The sequence below is a fragment of the Xiphophorus maculatus genome, chromosome 6, assembly GCF_002775205.1.
Source record: "Xiphophorus maculatus strain JP 163 A chromosome 6, X_maculatus-5.0-male, whole genome shotgun sequence".
Taxonomy (NCBI): Eukaryota; Metazoa; Chordata; class Actinopteri; order Cyprinodontiformes; family Poeciliidae; genus Xiphophorus; species Xiphophorus maculatus.
The window spans coordinates 11,244,243-11,263,846 of NC_036448.1; the positions used below are offsets into that span (position 1 = coordinate 11,244,243).

At 38.7% G+C, this 19,604-nt stretch overlaps 1 protein-coding gene across 3 annotated transcripts in view; it reads right to left on the reverse strand.

Annotated features, from left to right (window-relative positions):
* The window catches only part of LOC102217912 (ephrin type-A receptor 3-like), a 105,685-nt gene that overhangs the window by 69,479 nt on the left and 16,602 nt on the right, over positions 1 to 19,604 (reverse strand). For all 3 annotated transcript variants that reach the window (XM_005797084.2, XM_014476008.2, XM_023335509.1), the window contains exons 2-5: positions 16,235 to 16,299; positions 7,610 to 7,810; positions 6,428 to 6,535; positions 4,385 to 4,736 (exon numbers count right to left, since the gene is read on the reverse strand). In XM_005797084.2, the coding sequence (XP_005797141.1) occupies positions 4,385 to 4,736; positions 6,428 to 6,535; positions 7,610 to 7,810; positions 16,235 to 16,299 (726 nt within the window). The remainder of the gene's footprint in view (positions 1 to 4,384; positions 4,737 to 6,427; positions 6,536 to 7,609; positions 7,811 to 16,234; positions 16,300 to 19,604) is intronic.

Genomic DNA, 19,604 nt, shown 5'->3' on the forward strand with positions numbered 1-19,604 from the left:
AGTGCCAGATTATTTGGATAGCTTTTTCTCCTCAGTTTTGAAATCATCATTTATAAATTGCATGTTGTAGCTGTTCAGACTAGTTACTTTATTATTTATTGCTTTCCAGTGATAACGTTTTGATAAAAACCATGCAAGTGTGACAAAAACACCACTTTACAACCATTATCGCCCTAAACAGTGATTTTTTTTTAATTATATGATGATAAAAATGACCATTTTTACTGCTGTCTTTAATTAGGACAGCACTTTCAACAAACTCTGCTGCAGCCCGTTTCACAGTCTGATGATTCTTCATCTGTTTACACGACAAAGAAAGAGCCAGTTTGTGGGGTTTTCATCTTTGTCCATGCAACCACTCATCCCATCAACACACACTCATTTATGCACACTTCCCTTAAAGGGATTATGAAACATTGGGTTGGAAAAGACAAAAGGAGAAAGATGAACCCATGATCTATAAATGTTTAACGAGAGCAGGCGGTGAAGATAAGGCATGCTTGAAGAAGGAGAACAGGGACAGAGAGAGGAATGGTGAGGTGAAAAAGGAAGACAGTGCCAGAGAAGATGAGTGAGAAGCAAAATGGGTGGCTGGTAGAGAGCAAGAAGTGGAGAATGGTCTAATTATAGAAGCAGACATCAGAGCATAGCCAGAAAGCAACAGACAGAAAGGGGAAAGAGCAGGAGATTTGGGGGGGAAAAGGGCCGTAATAGGAGGTGTCTGGTGTTTGTCTAACACAGTAAGGCCAGTAATGATTCCATTAGTGCTTCAGACCAAGACAGAGAAACAGAAGGAGAGACGGAAAGAGTGGATGGGACGGGGTGTGAATGAGAGGCATGCTAAGAGATCAAGATTCACTAAGAACATTTGAAGACAATGTTGAGTATTGGAGTAGGGAAGTGATAGAGGAAGGAAACCTGGACCCACAAAAAAGAACAAGAGGGAGAAAACTCGGGCCCTCCATTAAGTGGCTTGCTCACCTCCACGTTGATTATACAAATGAAACTCCAGGCCTTTCTGTGTTTCTCTCTCCCACACTCACCCCTTTGTGTGAAAGCAAACTAGAGAGGATCATTTGAATGCATTAGTGGCGCGTGTCGTCCCCATGGTAGACCTCCAGATTGTGTCGGGGCAGGAACCTTTTGTTCAGAGCCGGTGCAGAGCGCTGAGAGGAGCTCTTTAGAAGTGCAGGCTTCGTTCTCACAGGGACACATTAAAGCGCAACGCACCAAGCTGCCTTACTGCTCTGCACCCTCTTATGTCTTTTATGAATCCTCTTGTAAAAAGACGGCTGATTATGGATGCAGTTACATTAGCTGGCTAAGTGAGTTTTGACAAGAAAAAGAGGGGGAAAAAAACACAAAAATAGAAACATTTGTATGGTTTGAAAAAAACCCCAGCACAAGCACCATTGTTATTCAGGATAAAAGAAATTGTGTCGCATTATTTTATGAGCAGCAAAAACCCATGGGATTTGATTTGCTGACATATGCGGGGTACGGAATTCTTTTGCTTTGTGGTGGTGAAACTGCAGTTCTATGGAAATGTTCTCCAATAAATAAAAAACAAATACTTCAACAGTGCACAGTAGCCAAATCCCAACACCTTTCTCAGGCCTAAATCCACTCTAAGGTGGCACGATACAAAACCCCTTCTGGTTCACACCCAACATTATTTTTGGTCGGTGCATGTGGAAAGATAAGCCCACTCTTCCAGTTCAGGATGGTTCACAGAATAACAAACAATATATAATCTATATGCAAAGATCTCAAAGTAAGGTGTTAAGTTTAGGATAAGGCAGTGGTTCCCTATTAGGGGCACATTGCCATTGCAGGAGGAGGGGCACGGAAAGCAGTATGGATGAAAAAAAAAAGTTACACAAAAGGGTTTCACTGTAAAGATGGTTTATAGTTTGTTTTGTTGCAACCTGAAGTGTGAAATAAACTTCAGTGGAGTTTGAAAACAAAATATGTTTATAGGTTTATGTCTGGTTGAACGATATGTGTGCCCAGTAGATTTTTTTTTCTTTTTGTTGGGGGGATTTTATTGTAATCCATAGGGGGGCCCAGAAAATCTTTGGGAACCACTGGGATAAGGCATTTGGTCATCAAAGTAAGGAATTTGGAATTCCCAAGCAACATTATCCAACTCATTGCAGGGTTTCCCAGAGTGTTGCAGGCCATAAGTGATATATATTTCAATACTTGCCCAGGAGGCATCTAAATAGGATCAATTACTATTTTCAGATGAAATAGAGCAACAGAATGATGGCAGAATTTCTCATCTTATCTCCAAGTCTTAGCTCGGCCCCCTTTTTCAGCTGCTTGTATCCAGATTTTCCACTTTTTACAACCATTGGTGACAGTTTGAAAATAATATTTCTAGTAAATTGAGAGCTTTGTTTTTTAGCTTAGCTCTTTACTCATAACGATGGACAAGAGCACTTTGCTTGTCTCGAAGGACCTTCACGCCCATGTGTCAGTCTTTCCGTAACTCGGTAGACAAGGGCCACATATATTTTCTGACCTCTGACCTCAATGTCAATACGACTATATCATTTCAAATCAATCAAGCACAGAAATATAAACTAGTCATTTGCCACTGGGTTAAAAAGCAAGCTTGTTAAATCTTGGTCTATTCTCTTTGGAGTGATAACGCTAAAGGGCCCAAATGATGAATTCATGAAGGTCAACTGTTTCACACCATAAAGTTGTATCTTGGTCCCAAAATGTAGAAAGTGACATAGACCCTCACAGTGAGGAGAGTGAAATTATTTGAAAAGCTGTCAGGGAGATCACCTGATATAACCACAGCAGACAGACAGGCAGGACAGGCAAGACAACTCAGCAGTCTGTGCCTCATGATTGAGATGCAGCCAGCATTCTGCCACGATCTGTGCGCATTACCAGTCTGCAAACTGCAGAGCACATTTTGTTCTTATTCACTTGTCTCTAAGGACCAACTGCCAAGTTTCTGAGTGTCTTGGCGGCTGCTTCTCCAAAACAAGTGAAATTGCATCGTGTGCACCCATTTCTACTTTGTTGAGATGAATATCTGTGCTCCAATTTTCCCAAGGAAGTGAGTCCTTGGGGATAGGTGACAGCATGAGCATAATTCAAAATGTACGCATGCACAGTATGCTTGCATGCACACGCACACATGCTAGCTCGCACTCATGCACCACACACACCATTTGAGAGAGTTTTACAACTCAATAATCTTCCTCCACAAGGCAAACCTTTTCCCTCCACAGCACACATCAATGAACACTGCCTTATTCTCTCTCTCTCTCACACACACACACATGCACACATGTGTCTTTCTGTATTTACAAGGACTCGGCATTGATTTCCATTCACTTTTCATTCATGTCTGTAACCTAACCCTGACCCTTACTCTAAACCTAACCATCAACAGAACATGTCGAACCCTAAACTCAGTTCACACTGTAGTCCTAAAACCAACCCCTAACCCTAAAGCAGCACTTCATCTTATGGAGCCCAGGCTGTGCGCCCCCCAACGAGCACTGGGTTGTCACAACATAAGCAACTATTGCAAAAACTGGGCCTTACAGGGTGAGAAATGCCAAAACACACACGCAGACACACGACGTTTCTCCATGAACATTAGATATTCCCCTTTGATAAACAACACACAAAAAAGACTTTATGCTTTAAAGAAATCCCTACCTGTTCCTCTCTATTTGCTGTCTGTGCTTTGTTAGGAGTGATGACACACAAAGTATCATCTTCTCCATTCTGGGTTAATTGCTTAACTTAGAAGGCAGAGGGTTTTTTTCTCCCCCTTTCGGACTTTAACTTTTGTCTGTTATGAAACATGTTGGATTTATAAATGTTGGCAACCTTTTGAAAAGAATCTACATTCTCTCCATGCAACACACACTATTAATCCTTGATACATGTAATCATTGATTTGCTAGCAACGCTAATCAGTTACCATTTTATCTTCCTTCAAAAGGCATAAAATGCTCCTGTAAAGGATGATAGGAAGAGTTCAATACTGTTGTTATATGTTTGTGTATTATAGTTCTTAAGGAAAAACTGCAATAAGCTAAAAACTTTATTGGCTCGTCAAAACTCTGGAGATCAGAATTCGCCCACAAATCTAATTGGTGGATCTTAAATCTTTCCTTAACTTTGACTGACTTGGTGACACCTTGACATGTTTATAAGGATTCCTTTGCTTATACCACCACAGAGAGCATAAACGGCAAACTTACTTTGACAAAATATGTGACTTTCCAGCAATAAAACATATCTGTTGTGTCTGCATTGTTTAATTTATGTCACTTTTTTTCTGAGACACAAATATATGTCATCTATTTCCATTCCACTCAAGCCTTGTCGTCCCCACCCGACTCACGTTGGCAGATGTCCTTGTTCTCCTCAAAGCCTGGTTTGCACACGCATCTCCCTATGGGGACCAGCCAGCCTCCGTCTGCGCTGCAGTACATCTTGGGCGGCTCAAACTCCTCAGAGGCATTTACACAAACTCCATGGACCTCCACCAGCGCCGTTTCTCCTCCTGTTATTGTGTCGGGGAACTGGGCCAAGTTGCGCACAGTCAGAGGACACTTCTTGTAGAAGACCCTGACTGAGACCAAAGCGATACAAGCACCCAGGTCTTGGAAGGCCAGGTAGAAACCCTTTTTACTCAAGTTGCTGATGTCTCGCACTTCTGTGTTCAGCTTCAAGACACGGTCACCAACGTCCACCTGTGAATGAACAATGCATTTTCTGTTAGTTTCTTTGAAAGACATCTGAGGTTAGTGCATAGCCACACCTAGATAAACAAGCAACAATCAACTGGCTACTTAACAAAGTTGACTGTTTTTCCATTTATGATCATCATTTGCAACATTTAGCTTCACTGATGCACCACAAAATCAACTGGTGACTGAAAATTGGTGACTTTCCTGGCTGCGATCAGTGACTGGAGGTTTGCAAGCTAAAAATCGTATTAATTTTTTTTTTTACCATCAGCTATGACTCTAACAGGCTGTGTAAAATCCACACTCCTAGGTGTAGGCGTTTTACCTGAGAAAAGTTGTGTTCAGCTTTTTTCTGTATTATTGAGGTGTTTAAAAATTGAAACATATAAGAAGCCATTTAAAGGGAAAGTGTATTTCCAGTTCATTCAGGCAGCTACTTTAAACAAGAACGATCTCCAGCAAATAAAATGAAGCTGAAAATATTGCAGCAAATATGCACCGTCTTATCCTTTTGAGACAAATTTTACCATGGGTGATGCTCGATACGGAAATGTTGGCAGTCTTGGAAATTTTACCAATTAAGGTGAGGCTGCTGCTTGCAGGGAGCAACGCTAATGCCACTAATCCTATTAATCATTTTAAATACTAAAGTAAGAAACAAAATATATATTAAAATATCAAACTTTAAATCATTTTTATTTTAATTCTGAAATATGTAATATTTAATTCTCTCCTGCATATATTCAGTGAATTGTTACCTTCAGTCCCAAATAACTAAGTAATCAGTCATGACAAAAGATTAATAATAAACTAACCCATGAAAGCAAAAAGAGTCTTTTTTTCACACAAATGTTAAGAAGGAGACAGATTTTTGTTGAATTGTTGTCATCAAAAAGTGTAATAAATTGTAGTTTTGCACCCTTCTACATATTGAGGTGCAAAAAGATCTTCAGCATTATCTTGTAAAGGAGTAATATAATGTAATTCATTTTAGCTGGGTTCTTATTTTGATGAATTGCTCTGTCAAATAATTTGAGGATAATGTAATAAAGCAGCAAGCAGTCTTTTATTTGGATGGAAATGTTTCAAGTTATGTAGGATATGTAGTTTTTAAGGATGAGAATAAGGAAGTTGGAAGTCAACAAAGTTAGTAACTTGAAACTGTCCACAAAATGTCTTGATCTGTGAATTTTCAATTAACTGATGAAATCATACTAACTTCAGTTGCCAAAACAGGAGTTGTCAGATGACACCTCAACAGAAAACAGCTCATCTCTACCGAGTACTGGTAATTTCCCAGCTAAATAGAGCAGGATACCCAAGTTTAAAGTTCAATTTTATTTATTACTCAAGAAATGTTTATTGTTCAAAAGCCTATCTTATCAAGTTTCATTATGCAGCCATTCCATTTTATGAAATATATCGTCAAATTTGCAAATATAATTTTAAAAAATCTGTTCAATTTAAAAATAAGAATCGTTGTAGATGTTTATGTCGGTGGGCATAAAGGCTCTCGTATATTTGTTTGCATTACATTGAATCTGAGGAGTATTATCTGGGATATCAGTAATAAGATGACCAACTTTTGTAACAGAAGTGTTAAAATTATAGTTTGTCGACCATAACACTAGAACTGATTCATAAATGCAGGACATGAGCTATTTCATTCCAGGTAGGTCAGTGTGTGCCCATACCTGTGTAAAGCTCTCGTCTGCAGCGATAGTGTCAATCTTGACATATTGGCTTTCCTTGATGAACCACAGGTTAGCATTGTTGGACTCATAGTAGTACATGTTGAAAGTCTGCAAAACAAAAGCATCTGTCAATATCCAGGCTGGATAAATGTCAAGCAGGCAGACTTTTAAACTTTAACCAGTGATAAACTAGTATTTGTTCATTCGTTAAAATTCCTGCCAGTTGTCTGAATGTTTGGAAGTGTTTTCACTGTAATGCACATGTAGCTGTGTGGGTGTGTTACTTCAAATTCTCACCTCAGTAACCACATGGACAAAAGAAAAAAAAAAGTTGTAGAAAAACATTCAAATACATGTAGAATTTTAGGAATATCTTGTTTCATCCTTTATTTATTTTCGTGTCTCATAATTCTTCATCTATTCAATATCTGTCAAAGTGCACTTCAGCTTGTATGTGTTTGTTTTTAGTGCTTATTCAAGATAAAAGGCAGACAAAATGAAACAATGCTCTTTTGCTGCTCTGCAGCATAATGTGTTACGCTCAAGAGAAGCACTAATTTCATCCAAGTGATAATTAAATTATAAACATTTCAAGTCAACTCTCCATAAGCCTGACATGAATAAATATGTTAATGTGCTGCCTACGAACAAATTAAGAATGCAAAATGTTGTAAAATTATCCAGCATAATGAATTAAATGTTTATTTACCGTTGAGGGACTCCATTCAGTTCCCATCATAAAAACACTAATCTTTTGTCTCTGAAACTTCCACTGCATGTGCTTAGGGATTATTTATTCCCAATTTATAAATGTTTCAATCATAAATATAGAATGTTTCCCCATATTTAAAATGTCAAAAGTAAGTCAGATTACTATGGACCCCCCCCAAAACCCCTCTGATTCAAGTAGCCCAAAGAGGCAGATTTACAAATGTTCTATAACTTTGTTTCAAATCTGACTGTGATATTGATTCTGTCTTTATAAAAGACAAAAAAAGCTGTGTTTGTTCAAACGGTCTTCACAGCGAGCAGTCACAAAACAGCAGCAGCATTGCTGGACAATTTCCATGTGTTCAGGGGGAACAAAAAGCAACAAAAAGAGAAGATCAGGACACAGACGTTTCTTATATCTCAAGCTCGAATAGTATCCCTTTTATTGCCTGTCTGCAAAATGATCCAGACCTCTTTACAGGTGCCAGAGACCCCAGGCAGGCTGTTGCAGTCTCTCAGGGTGAATTTGATTTCGATGTAGACTCGCTGCGCTCCCTCCCGGCTGATGTGCCGCGTCCGCAGCCAGTTGTTTTGATTGGCCTCCATTACACTGCACACCTGGTAAGTCCTCATCGGGGTGTTCCTCTCATCCATCACACTGATCTCCTCCCACTGAGAATGATAAAGAGAGGGATGTGTTATCTTACTCTTTCAATTACATTTCAAAGCTGGCTCAAGGTTTTAGGACACTGTGAGATTATTGCTTTTTATGTACAGGTGTTTCTAAATACACCACAATATCCATTAAAAACATTTTCTTTTAACAACTATATTCAATAGGCGAAACTTACATTATATGTACAATTGATACATTACTCTCTGAGTGATACGTTGTTAATTTTGATGACCGAGGCTTACAGTTAATTAAAACCCAAAATTCAGTTTTTTGGGAAATCTGGGTTTCTTGCAAGTAACCTAAGAACAAATGAAAACATTTATTTAATACAGAAATGTTATTTTATGTCCTAGTTTTGGCTTAGACTATCATGAAAAACACTGCCGACTTGACAGTTGTCCAGCAGACAGTCAATCACACCTTCCACAAGGAGCACAAGACATAAAAAGTTATTGCTGAAAAAGCTGGTTATTCACAGAGTGCATATTAATGAAAGGTTAAGTGGAAGGAAAAAGTGAGAAACAAACATGCAGTAGGGGTAATCAGAGCCTTGAAAGGGTTGTGAAGCCAAACGCATTTAAAAGTTTTGGTGATTCACCAGGTCCAAACTGCAGCTGGCCTCAGTGCTTGAAAGTCGCCATACAGACTGGGCTACAACTGTTTGAAGTCATCTACTAGTGAAAATATTACAATGTCTGAAATGTCTTGCTTGAACTTTTGATTTGGTTCCAGAGTCCGGAGGAACAGGAGAGGCACAGAGTCCCAGATGTTTGAGGAGTGATGTTTCCAGAGTTGATGATGATATTGTTTGACATATTATTTGCTGGTATCAAGTCAAGAAGCTGCGAAAGAATTGGACTACTCACAGAAAACCTGCAAGCACCTGAATAGAAAGTTGAGTGAAAAAAAAATGGGGAAAAAAGGTAAACTAGCAACAGGAGTAAGTATAGCCTTGTGAAGCAAAATCCATTTAGCCACGTTGGTTTAAAATTGAAACAAATATAAACCTGTACATTTTTTATGGTTTATAAAGATGATAATTTCTTCTTCTAACATGACTTAGCACTGTATTAACTGAACTAAAATATAACAAACAGTGTAGAGCAGGTTAACATTTCTATAATAAAACTATATAAAAATTTTCATTTAATTTACAACTTTTCAGAGAGATTGGATTTTGAGTTTTTATCAGCTGTATGCCATTTTGATAAAAAAAAAAATAAAGAAACAAATGCTTAAAAGTATCACGACATACAATAAGTAATTACATAAGTTTCACTTTAATTAAAATCAATAAATTTACTTTTTGATGACATCCCAGTTTCCTGAGAGGGGAATTAAAATATTAAAAATGAGGGACAAAAAAGTGAGGATTGAAAATAAGAAGGAAAAGTATGATGAAAGGTGGTTTGGAAGACTCAGCAAATGTGCAAGTGATGAGGGGACGGTGAGAGGAAGAGCACAAATGGGAGCGATGTAGAGAAAAATATGTGCTGAAGTGAAATCTCTTTAACTAAAATATAAATCTCTAATCAAAGTCGATGCAGCTGAAGCCCAGCAGACGTACATTCAGCCACTCACGACTCGCCTGACAACAGCACTACTCAGCTGTAATCTTGTTTATCATTGCTCAATACACAGAGACAATGTAATTCAGTCGCTGCTGCAGGGAAAACTTGGCCCAAGCTCCTTGAACTGTGGTTTAGAGTAAACCAACACTGAGGCCGTATGTTCTGTTTTCATGTCTGCCTGAATATGTGCGATTATCTGAGTCAGGATAGCTGAAGGAATGTTATGACCATGCTCCACATTCGCTCAGACCTAGCGAGTTTTTCTAGAAGGCGCGTCTTTCTAGAACGCTGATTAAGAACTTTAGAAGCAGAAGCAGTTGAACGACTGAGACACAATGAGAGAAACCTGGAGAAGAAGGGAGAGAGAGGAGAAGGGGTAGGTAGGACAGAGCTACTTTGTCTCCTGTCATCTGCTACCATCTGTTTCCACTTCTGACTAAGGCTGTAATTGAGAACACTTCTTGCATGAACAGAAAAACATTTCTATCCGCACACACACAAAGAGAACATTTCTGCTCCATAAAGAAAAAAAAAGGAGAAAAGAGAAAATAAACCAATGTGGTTTCAGTGACTTTAGCTATACGATCCATACAAGTGCAGGATAAATGAATTTTCTTCTGCACACACAGAACCTCTCAGACACCATCTGGACGAGTTCTGGTCTGCGGTGGAGAAAAGAGAGAGGACCACCATCTTTGTTCTGAGCTCCTGTCATTGTCATAAGACTGAGGCTTTGACCTCCAAAGCGATGGGCACACTTCCACCTACAGCTGGCAAATCTCCTAAATCTATTATGCGCATGCACATATGCATGCACCTGCAGGAGCTTAAGTATACACAAATCAATCTCTCTCCCAACCAATGGAAAATTGAGCAGAATCCCAAGACATTAGATTATTGCCTTTGTTCTGTGTCTTTTTTATACTATGTGTACGCCAATGGATCTGAATAAAAGTCCCCACAATCAGGAGACGAAGGCGGAGGAAGGAGAAGAGGAACTGGCTACTTACAAAGCCAAAATATGAAAAAACTACAATGTACTTTTGATGACTAACTCTAAAGAGATAAAAACAAAAAGCTAACACGGTAACAATACAAATAGTTTTTAGGTCAGTCAAATTGAACATTTTGGAGTTTACAACCGTTTTTTTAATAATGTAGCAGGAGGATGAATGGGGTGAACTTTGTGATTGTGCAAGTAGGTGTTTGAGTGGAAGACCTCAAACACCTACACCTACATACACCTACTTGTTTGTACAAAAGGCTAGCATCCATGCTAATAAACTTAGGAATAAAAGTAATTTCTTTGTTCAAAATTTTAATTTCTCAACAGCTGTTATATTGTCTAATTTTTATATGTTTTGGATTATTTAGTGATTGCCTTTAAAAATGCACACTAATACTTGCTGCAAGTTAACTAACTAATCGCATAGTATATGAAATCCATGAAAATATATATTTTTAAGCGAAAGGAAGCATAAGGAAATGCTGTGTTGGTTTCAAAGTTTCTAAAACATTTGAAAATTAATTTGTTTTAAGGCAGCATAAGTCCACATTGTTCTTCGCCCCTTTCAGATGAACCTGACAAAGAAGGGAGCTTCAACCTCTGGGTCCAATTAATATGGACTTATAGAGAATGGAAATGATATGAAAGTTAATCTCTGACAGGTAGGATATTGGCTGCTTTCAACCTGTTAGAAAACCTCTGCTATTTCTTCAAATAAAAAAAACGGGTGCAATCAAAATTCGGAGTTTGTTGTAACAACAGGAAATGGGAGACGAGGGTCAGACTGGACAAGTTCAATGTTAGATAAAATAAATCAAAAATTCTTATAATAAAGACAATCTCAGTCTAAAGTGAATAAAACAGCAAGGCTGCTTCAAAGCAACCATCCGACGACCAGAGTCTGAGCTGAGATTAAATGTCTGAAGTTAATCTGATGTGAGTGCTCACCATCACATCAAAAATTTGATGCATTTTCCTTCTGAGTCCTTAGCACTAAAACACAACCACACACACATTTCGAGCTCAAAACATTCAGATGCTTTTAATCCACTGCGTATGAGTTGGAGCTCAAACAAAACCGGCTCCTTCTTGATCCAACTGCTTCCCACCAGAAACCCAACAGTCTAAAGAAGAAGAAGTAAAAGACAGACACCAAAGTCAAGCAGCAACTTAAATATTTAAAGAAAACACAAATTATAAAGCCTGAACCACTCTGCACGAACAACTTTGATAGCCATTGTGATAAGCAACACTCCATTCAATTAAAAGAATGCAACACAAAAAAGAGGAAGAAAAAGGGATTGACGGAGGGGAGGGGGAAATAAGTGTTGGTAAATTACAGGCGCCTGGCAGCTAAATAGACCCATCTGTGCGGAGCTGAGAGCAGTCGGACATCACAGGACGGTCACACACATCCACCCACACAAACGCAAAGAGCTGAGCCCCAAGGGATTGGTGATTAAAGCATTTATGGGAATAGTCATTGAGGGATAAAGAGGGCTTTATAATAATGTCTTTGTTTATTTCTTTGTAAGCAGAGTTTGGAGTGGCTGGATTACTTCCATTTCCTGGTGAGCGACTTATTTCCCTAGTTGGAGAGTCTGTTCATCATCACTTTTTTCTGGTGTGAAGGACAGGTGTGTGTGAAGCAACTTTGTTGCCACCAATATCGGCCACTGATACAAAAGCCTAAAACAGGGGTGTGCAATCCTGGTCCTCGAGAGCCAGTGTCCTGCAACTCTTACATATCTCCCTGGTCCAACACACTAGAATCCAACAGCTGAATCACCTCAAAAGTGCAGTCAAGTTTTCTAGAGTCCTGCTAAGAACCTCATTATTTGATTCAGGAGTGTTGAAGTGGAGATACATCTAAAAGTTGCAGGAGACCGGCCCTCGAGGCCTGGAGTTGCCCACCCCTGGCCTAAAAGCTGAAAGTACAACTGGGAAAAGTGTGGGGAGTTAACTCTCCTTTTGTTCTTCACGTCCCATGTCCACAAACGTATACCGTACATGCAATCTTCATATCATTCAGTGTTCATTTTGTTCAAAAGTCAATTAAAGTTGAGAATGATTTTTTTTAAAAACGTCTACTTGGTCCATCAGCCTGAAGCTCATCTGATTGCTTTGAAGTGAAGCAAAGATGTCAGATTGGGGTTGAAGTTCAACCATTCACCAGCTTAAACTAATATCCGTTCTTCTGCAACCATCTGATGGCTACACCTACGAGGACATAATTGGCCTACAAGCCTTGGCTTAACAGAATGAGGAGTTTGGGAAAAACAGACATAGAGCCTGGGAAGGAGAAAAAAAAAGGCTCTTGGGGAGTTGAGAGGCTGTGGGGGCTCCTCTTTTCAAACATCATTAGGACGTCTCTGTTTTATGTCTCTCGAGAGGAACAACCCCCGCCAAACGGTGACAGAAGTGGGTCGCTCTGCTTAGTCTCGGCCATATCCGGCCCTACGCGACCTGGATTAACGATGACCTGTGAGGGTCAAGTGTCCTTTTGGGCTAATTCAGGTAGACACTGGTCACATATTAGTGGGAATTGGCTCTCACTGGGAATAATCCTCAGGATTATGGTTCAAAGGTCAACTAGATAATCCTCTGATATGAAACACAGAAGCTTCTCACAAACCTGGCATCTCTTCTATCATTTTGAATCGCTCTCTCCGTAAGCAAACCTGGAGGCCATTTATTTGCACTTACGGTACCTTGCGGAAGTTTTCAAACTTTTTGAACTATTTCACATTAAGTCACGCTACAACAACTAATTTCAGTGTGTATTTTTTGTTGGGGACTCCATGTGATAGACCATAGGAAAGTAGTGCATAAAAATAAAGTGTAAAAGCTATATGGCTTTTAAGTTATACTAAGAAAAGTCTGAAAACAGTGCAAGCCCAACCTTTGTCAAACTGGACTGGTATCTTTTGAGAACAGCAACTTTCCCAAAAGTAGCTGTTTTAAATTGAATATAAATTGAATTTAAGTATGTACTTTAACTGGGCCATTCTAACAAATTACCATTTGAATCAATTCCACTGTAGCTATGCCTCTACTCCAGCCTCTAAAGCTGTGTTCGAAATCGTCTGCCATGAAATTGTCTGATTGTGAAACCTCTCTGGTTGTGAGCAACAAGTCATGCAGTCTTTCTTCTATTATGCGAGTAACTATAAAGTTGACCTCGTACAGGTTGATGTGAGTCAAGTAATGTACAATTTTTTAAGCTGCATAATGTGTGCTGGGCTTAACAAGTCTTGCAAGTCTGTACATAAAAAATTGAACTGCAACTCACACTGTTTACAGACAGTACTAATATACATTCTCATAATAAAAACACATTCAGTAAAAATCAATCTAAAAAGAAAATCTTTTTCCACATGCTTGTCGTATCCCCTACATGGCTTGAAGAATACTTTAAGCAAGAAATATGGTTTTCTCTTTGCCAAGGCCTGTCAATTTAGGAGGAAAGTAAATTTACAAGACCTACAAGTACTGCAGTTCCCTCTCATCATCTTCTTGGCTTCAAAGAGTTGCCTTATTTGTGCCAAAATGATTGTTTTAGGGTGAATGTTGAAGATACAAGATGGATTTCTGCAACTAGACTCATAAATTACAAACCCTGTAGCCAATACATCATATCCGTTCTTGTTTCGCTGTTTTTTTTCCCACTCGGGGAAGATGTTAATGGCTAATCTCTATGGGATTAAAGTGGACAAAGGCGTGCATGCACCCATAAAGGCACAAAACAGCAAACGATAACAGACAGGAATCCTTTTAGCACAGCAGACCAGACTGCAAGACAGCAGGAATGTGTGCAGATGTTCCCATAACCTGGTTAACTATTAAAATCTTCATAAACGGTCCCCGACACACTTGAGGTCTGTTCTACAAAGTATTCTGATGTCTAAATGGCTCAATTGCAGTGTTTGGCACAGAGATGCAACACCTCAGATGGATTCTTCAGGGGGATGTTTGGGAGAAAATAATAGTCTTGGATAAATGAAAGATATCCTAGGTTTCCCAGTCGTCTGAACATAGCTTTAATAAGTTATCTGTCAGTTTTGTCATTATATTTGGAAATCTAATTTTGCCTTTTGCTTTATTTTGGTATTTAGATTCGGCTGATTTCTTTGGTTCAACTTCAGTTACTCGCTTTCCCTCACAGCTGCACCCAGATTCTAATCAACTACCTGCTCCTTGTCCAGTAATCAACTCTCCAGTTTAAATATCCCTCAGCTGGTCAGCTCATCTTGTTGCCTCCATCATGGTTTCTGATGGCCTTTGTGTGTGTTTCTCTTGACTTGATTCTTTTAAAGTGTTGCTTTTTTTTTTTTTTTTTTTTCAAACATGTGTCCTCTCTTCAGTTGGGTCCTGCTTTTCATGGCAGCTTTATTTTTGGGAAATCAGGTGTAAGCTTTAACAACTAAGTTTATCAGAATCCATCATGTAAAAATGTTTAAACAGAAGGTAAAATAAGAAGATACTTTGACAAAGGTATTTTAATAAAGTCAAACACCACAGCAGTTCTAATCAAAGTGAAGCTTGTCATGTAAGTAGCTATGTAGATGCTGTCAGCATGTGAATTTGACTGTACAAATCAGCTTCAGAAAGTGAGTACTAAAAACTGTAACCCAGAATCTGAGGGAAGAAATGTTGTCCTTGTTGTGCCTAGAGTGCACGAAAAACGGCTTGTCAAACTGTTTAAGAGAACTTGGACAAAAGGGCACTGAAAAAGCCTCGACCACTTCAATTGTTTGTGTTGAAGTATTTTTGTTAGTGGTAAATTTAAACATAAATTTTACTTTTCAGAGTTTGTTTTAGGGAAAACATTTCCTCACTGAAAATTGCGTTTCTAAAGAAGAAATTGACCCTAATGTTGAAAACATACTCAGAATTAAGTCGGTTAGTTCATTTTTTGTTTGGAAACTGTCAGTCCACACTCACCTGAATCCAATACATATTCTAAACTGAACTGAACCGCTTATCCCTATCGAAGCAGAGTCCCAATCAGCTTCAATAGAGACTCTGAACGAATGCACACACCAACATCCACAATATGACCCAACAAATGGAGCATTCCACTTAGGAGAACTTTACACACTTGATTGCTTGGGAAAACAACATTGCTTGGCTTTGCTCACTTTAGTTGTTTCTCAGCTGCACAAAACCATGAAACCGCATGTGGCATCCTGCAATTTAACACACCAATGCTGAATGGGGAAGCGAAGGATGAGAGGAAATAGAATTAATTCTGAGCCAATCAGCAAGCTACAGTGACATACAGATCTCAGGCTATTGAATGTGCCCTTATGCTTTCCCCGCTGCGTTCTTACTCTTTTCCCTCTCCTCTTCTTGTCATTTTCTGAGTCATGGTGACTGCGCTGTAGGCTCCCCTGGTTCCTGTACCTGAAAAAGGCCAGTTATGCAACAATCCCCACCACTCTTCCCCCTGCATGTTGCACTTGAGCACCAGAAATCTGTACACACCATCTTTTCTTAAGTAAGAATATTTACACCCTTACAGTGGTCCCTTCAACTCACCCCAAAAGTTACAGCACCACCAGGAATTGATGCTTCAATGCGAACGTGTTTTCAGCACAGCAGAAATAATCCGTAAATTCCCCCCACCACTCAAATTTAGCATCAGGTGCCTAAGATGCCTTTGCTTTTTGAAATACTCCCCAGTTGAACTGTTAATGTCATGCCTGTTTCCCAAGAAGGAGAGCACAACCTGCTTGATTTAATCACTCATACTTTTGGTGGCAGCTCCAGCATAAAAATAGTTTGTGTGTGTGCGTGCATGTGGGCGTCCAGCGGTGCGTGTGTGTAGAGCAGATACTCACCCCTTCATTAGGGTAAGCCTCCCAGCCGAGGTCAGCCAGTGCCGACATGGAGTCTAATAAAGTAACTGCAACAACAGAAGAGGGGGAAAAAAAGCAAAAACATTAGCCGTTAATGTTCAAGAAAAAAACAAGTACCGTAGATATTTTGAGTTTCTTTCAAACATTATGTTCAACTAAAAACAACCACCTAAATGCTCTCAAAATGTTTTCATGAGTCATGCAATGTGTCATGTGTTGCTTTTGAGTGTTTTAACACTGGAATCACTACCAGGTTTGGTTTGTAATTTTAACTTCAAAATAAAGATGTAATGGGAAACAAATATAGTCTAGGACAAAGCATCACAAAAACAAAACACAGTTTTTCACTTAAAAAGGTAATGTCATATCTTAGAGCCAGAAAAGATGCAAATTTTCAAAATGTAATACATAAATAACAAATTGACTTTCAATTAATTTTCAAAGCATATTAATTATTTTAAAATGCATTTTCTGAGTCTTTGGATTCAAGCATTTCTACAAAATTACTACCATGTATTGATGATCCATATGGATATGAAAATACTCAAATTAGTAGCTTCAAGAGGTTGAGAAACCCTATGAAGGCCAACTCCACAGGAGCTAGCATCCAAATTAGTCCAGCAGTCGTTTGTGAGCATAATGTTTAGTACGTAAAAAAAAAAAAACTGCACTAATTGCCACAGACATTGCTTTTTATTTTTCCTTTGTCAGCACATAATGTCTGCCAAGTATCCTATCAAATCAATATACACTGACTCCAAAAGTTCCTTCTTCTTGCAGGTAAGATAATTAGGAGCAGCTGTGACTGTTTTCATTTTTCAGCAAGTCAAATGAAGGAGAGAGCAGATGACTGCTTTTTGATCATCAGTCTATTGGCTTCACTCTTAACTTCTACAAGTGTAGCATTAATATGATGTGACTTTTGGGGCGAAAGTAGATCTTGTTACAGCTTAACTACAGTAGTTTAGCTATTATTACATATGGTGGCTTTGGAATAACATTTCAGTGAGAAGTGAAACCTGACATGATTTTGTGTATAAAAGTGAGATTTTCTGCTGCATCTATTCACCCTTGCAGCAAGGTTTCTTAAGGAGCTGGAGTCCTACCACAAGTTTCCATTGCGTTATGTATTGATAAAGCCCTAAGCTACCTTGTACTCCTTTTATTCCATATTTCTCACTTTAGACATAGAAAGAATGAAACTCATAAGCAGCAAGACCAAGCACAAATAAAGTTTTAAAATAAAGATTTATTCCTGTGAACTCTGCATTTTTTATTAACTCATATTAACAAAATTGTTTTTCTAGGCAAAGTAAATCATTTAACTCACGTAGAAACATTTTTCATTTAAAATTTATTTTGAACACAGTTAAATCCTCTGCAACTAGGCTCAATAGAGTAATGAATGCATAGTGTATTAGGTGAAAAAAATGAGTCAACAAAGCACCACAAAGACCCGCAGGAGGCGCAATAAAAATATAGACAAATTGTCGAGGAAAGTTCAAGGCCAGTACATGCAACTAGTTATTACCTGTTTAAGTGAGGGGATTTATTCAGGACTGACTCACTCAGGTCTTAATCAGCACCTCTGACCATCAATATTTAATCAGCATCCATCTGCAGAGACCGCCGCGTCTCTACCTTCAGTTTTTCTCTGTCAAACACAACGTGTTTTCTGCCAGGTTATATGTTCTCTATTAAAAATCTTAAGGTTAATACCTTCAGTCCCCAGAACACTGATCAAATTCGTGAGCAAAGATTTAGCGCAGTTTAAAGTAGTAAACATTTAAAAGTAAAACGTTATTTTATGAGAAGCAATAATCTAAATGCATTACACTTTTGCAAATGTGACTAAGTGCTCTTGGAGAATTATAAGGGCTTGTACTGCTGATGTATGTAACTAACTTGCTTTTTTTTTTTTTACTACTTTCTGTCCCTCTCTGCTTCTGGTTTTCATGCTGTTCATCAGACAGCTTTTTTTTCCAACCCAACACCCCATGACAGCAGGGTGGGCTGCCATGCTGTGGAGATGTTGGCGTATGTGAATTTTGTGCGTGCGATAGTTCACCTGGTCTTTCTGCTTGTGTCTGTGTGCGCTCGCAAATCGCAGACAAGCAATATAATCTTACGCATTGTATAATGAAGCAGACAGAGACGTTGCCCAGCGGAGCTGAGCTGATAGATTAAATGAGAGGGATGAGACCGACAGAGCAGAGGAGAGGTGCTGTGCGGCGAAAGGTCAGAGTAGACCTCCAGCCTGCGCGTGTATTTAGAGCAGCTAAAGACTCTTTAGAGTGTTTTCCTAGGGTTTCAGGGCTTTAGAGTCCCATGCTGAAACAGGACATAATAGTGTAATCATATATGATTTTAAGCGAGTGGTGAGCTACATACTCCCCAGTATAATCATCTATCAGGGATTGACAGAAAAGAGATGAAGGCTTGTCAGTGTGGTGTGATAATGGTGTTTTAATGCTTTCACAGATTACAATATTCTTGAAACAAAGAATGTTAACACTGGGTAGTTTAACACTAACTTTTTTTTATTTACATTTACTTCAACTGATTTATAATATATTCTAGTTTTCCTCATTGTAGCCAAAGTGCATCTTGTTGTTCTGATGTAAAACAGGATCTGATGTATCACATTACATTAAAAAAATTGTTGTAGACTAAATGTGTCGAGTCTACTTACATGAACTAGAGTCATTGTTTTGACAACCGTTTTGATAAGCAATGGAGACTGTTTAAATCTTTCATTCATCAACTCTCTGCAGTTGTCTGGCTCTGCTGGTAAATATGTTGTTCTCTTTGACATTTGGGCTGGTTAAAATAAACAAATGCATTATTTTCTCATGTTTCCATTCACTGTGTTAATCGGTGCAAATCAGATGAAATACTTTACATGCTTAATATGCAACAAAGTTATTTACAAAAACTACTGGAAGGCAGCTACCTGGACTTTAGAGAACCGAACTGGCCTGCTTTACTATCCCGTGAATCAAACTTTTTTGTCTTAGAAGATGGTGCTCCAGCTAAATTATGCAGCACAGATGGACACTTAGAAAAGAACTATGCATTCACACTTACATACCCATTTAATTATTCAAAATGAGAAAATTTCAAAAGACAACCACTCACTGGTACTAACTTGCTGTCACAAATCTGATGAGTCTTTGGCAACATGACTTCTGCAAGCTAAAGCAGGATTAAAAAAAAACCTGACTGGTTGTTGAGTTGGTTTAAATCCACAAAGTGATTTCATACATACCGTTGTTCAGTGTAGTTTGCTACAACAACCATTTAGTTTTTAGCTTAAATCTTCTGAATAGCAGCGTGTTGTGATCATACTAGA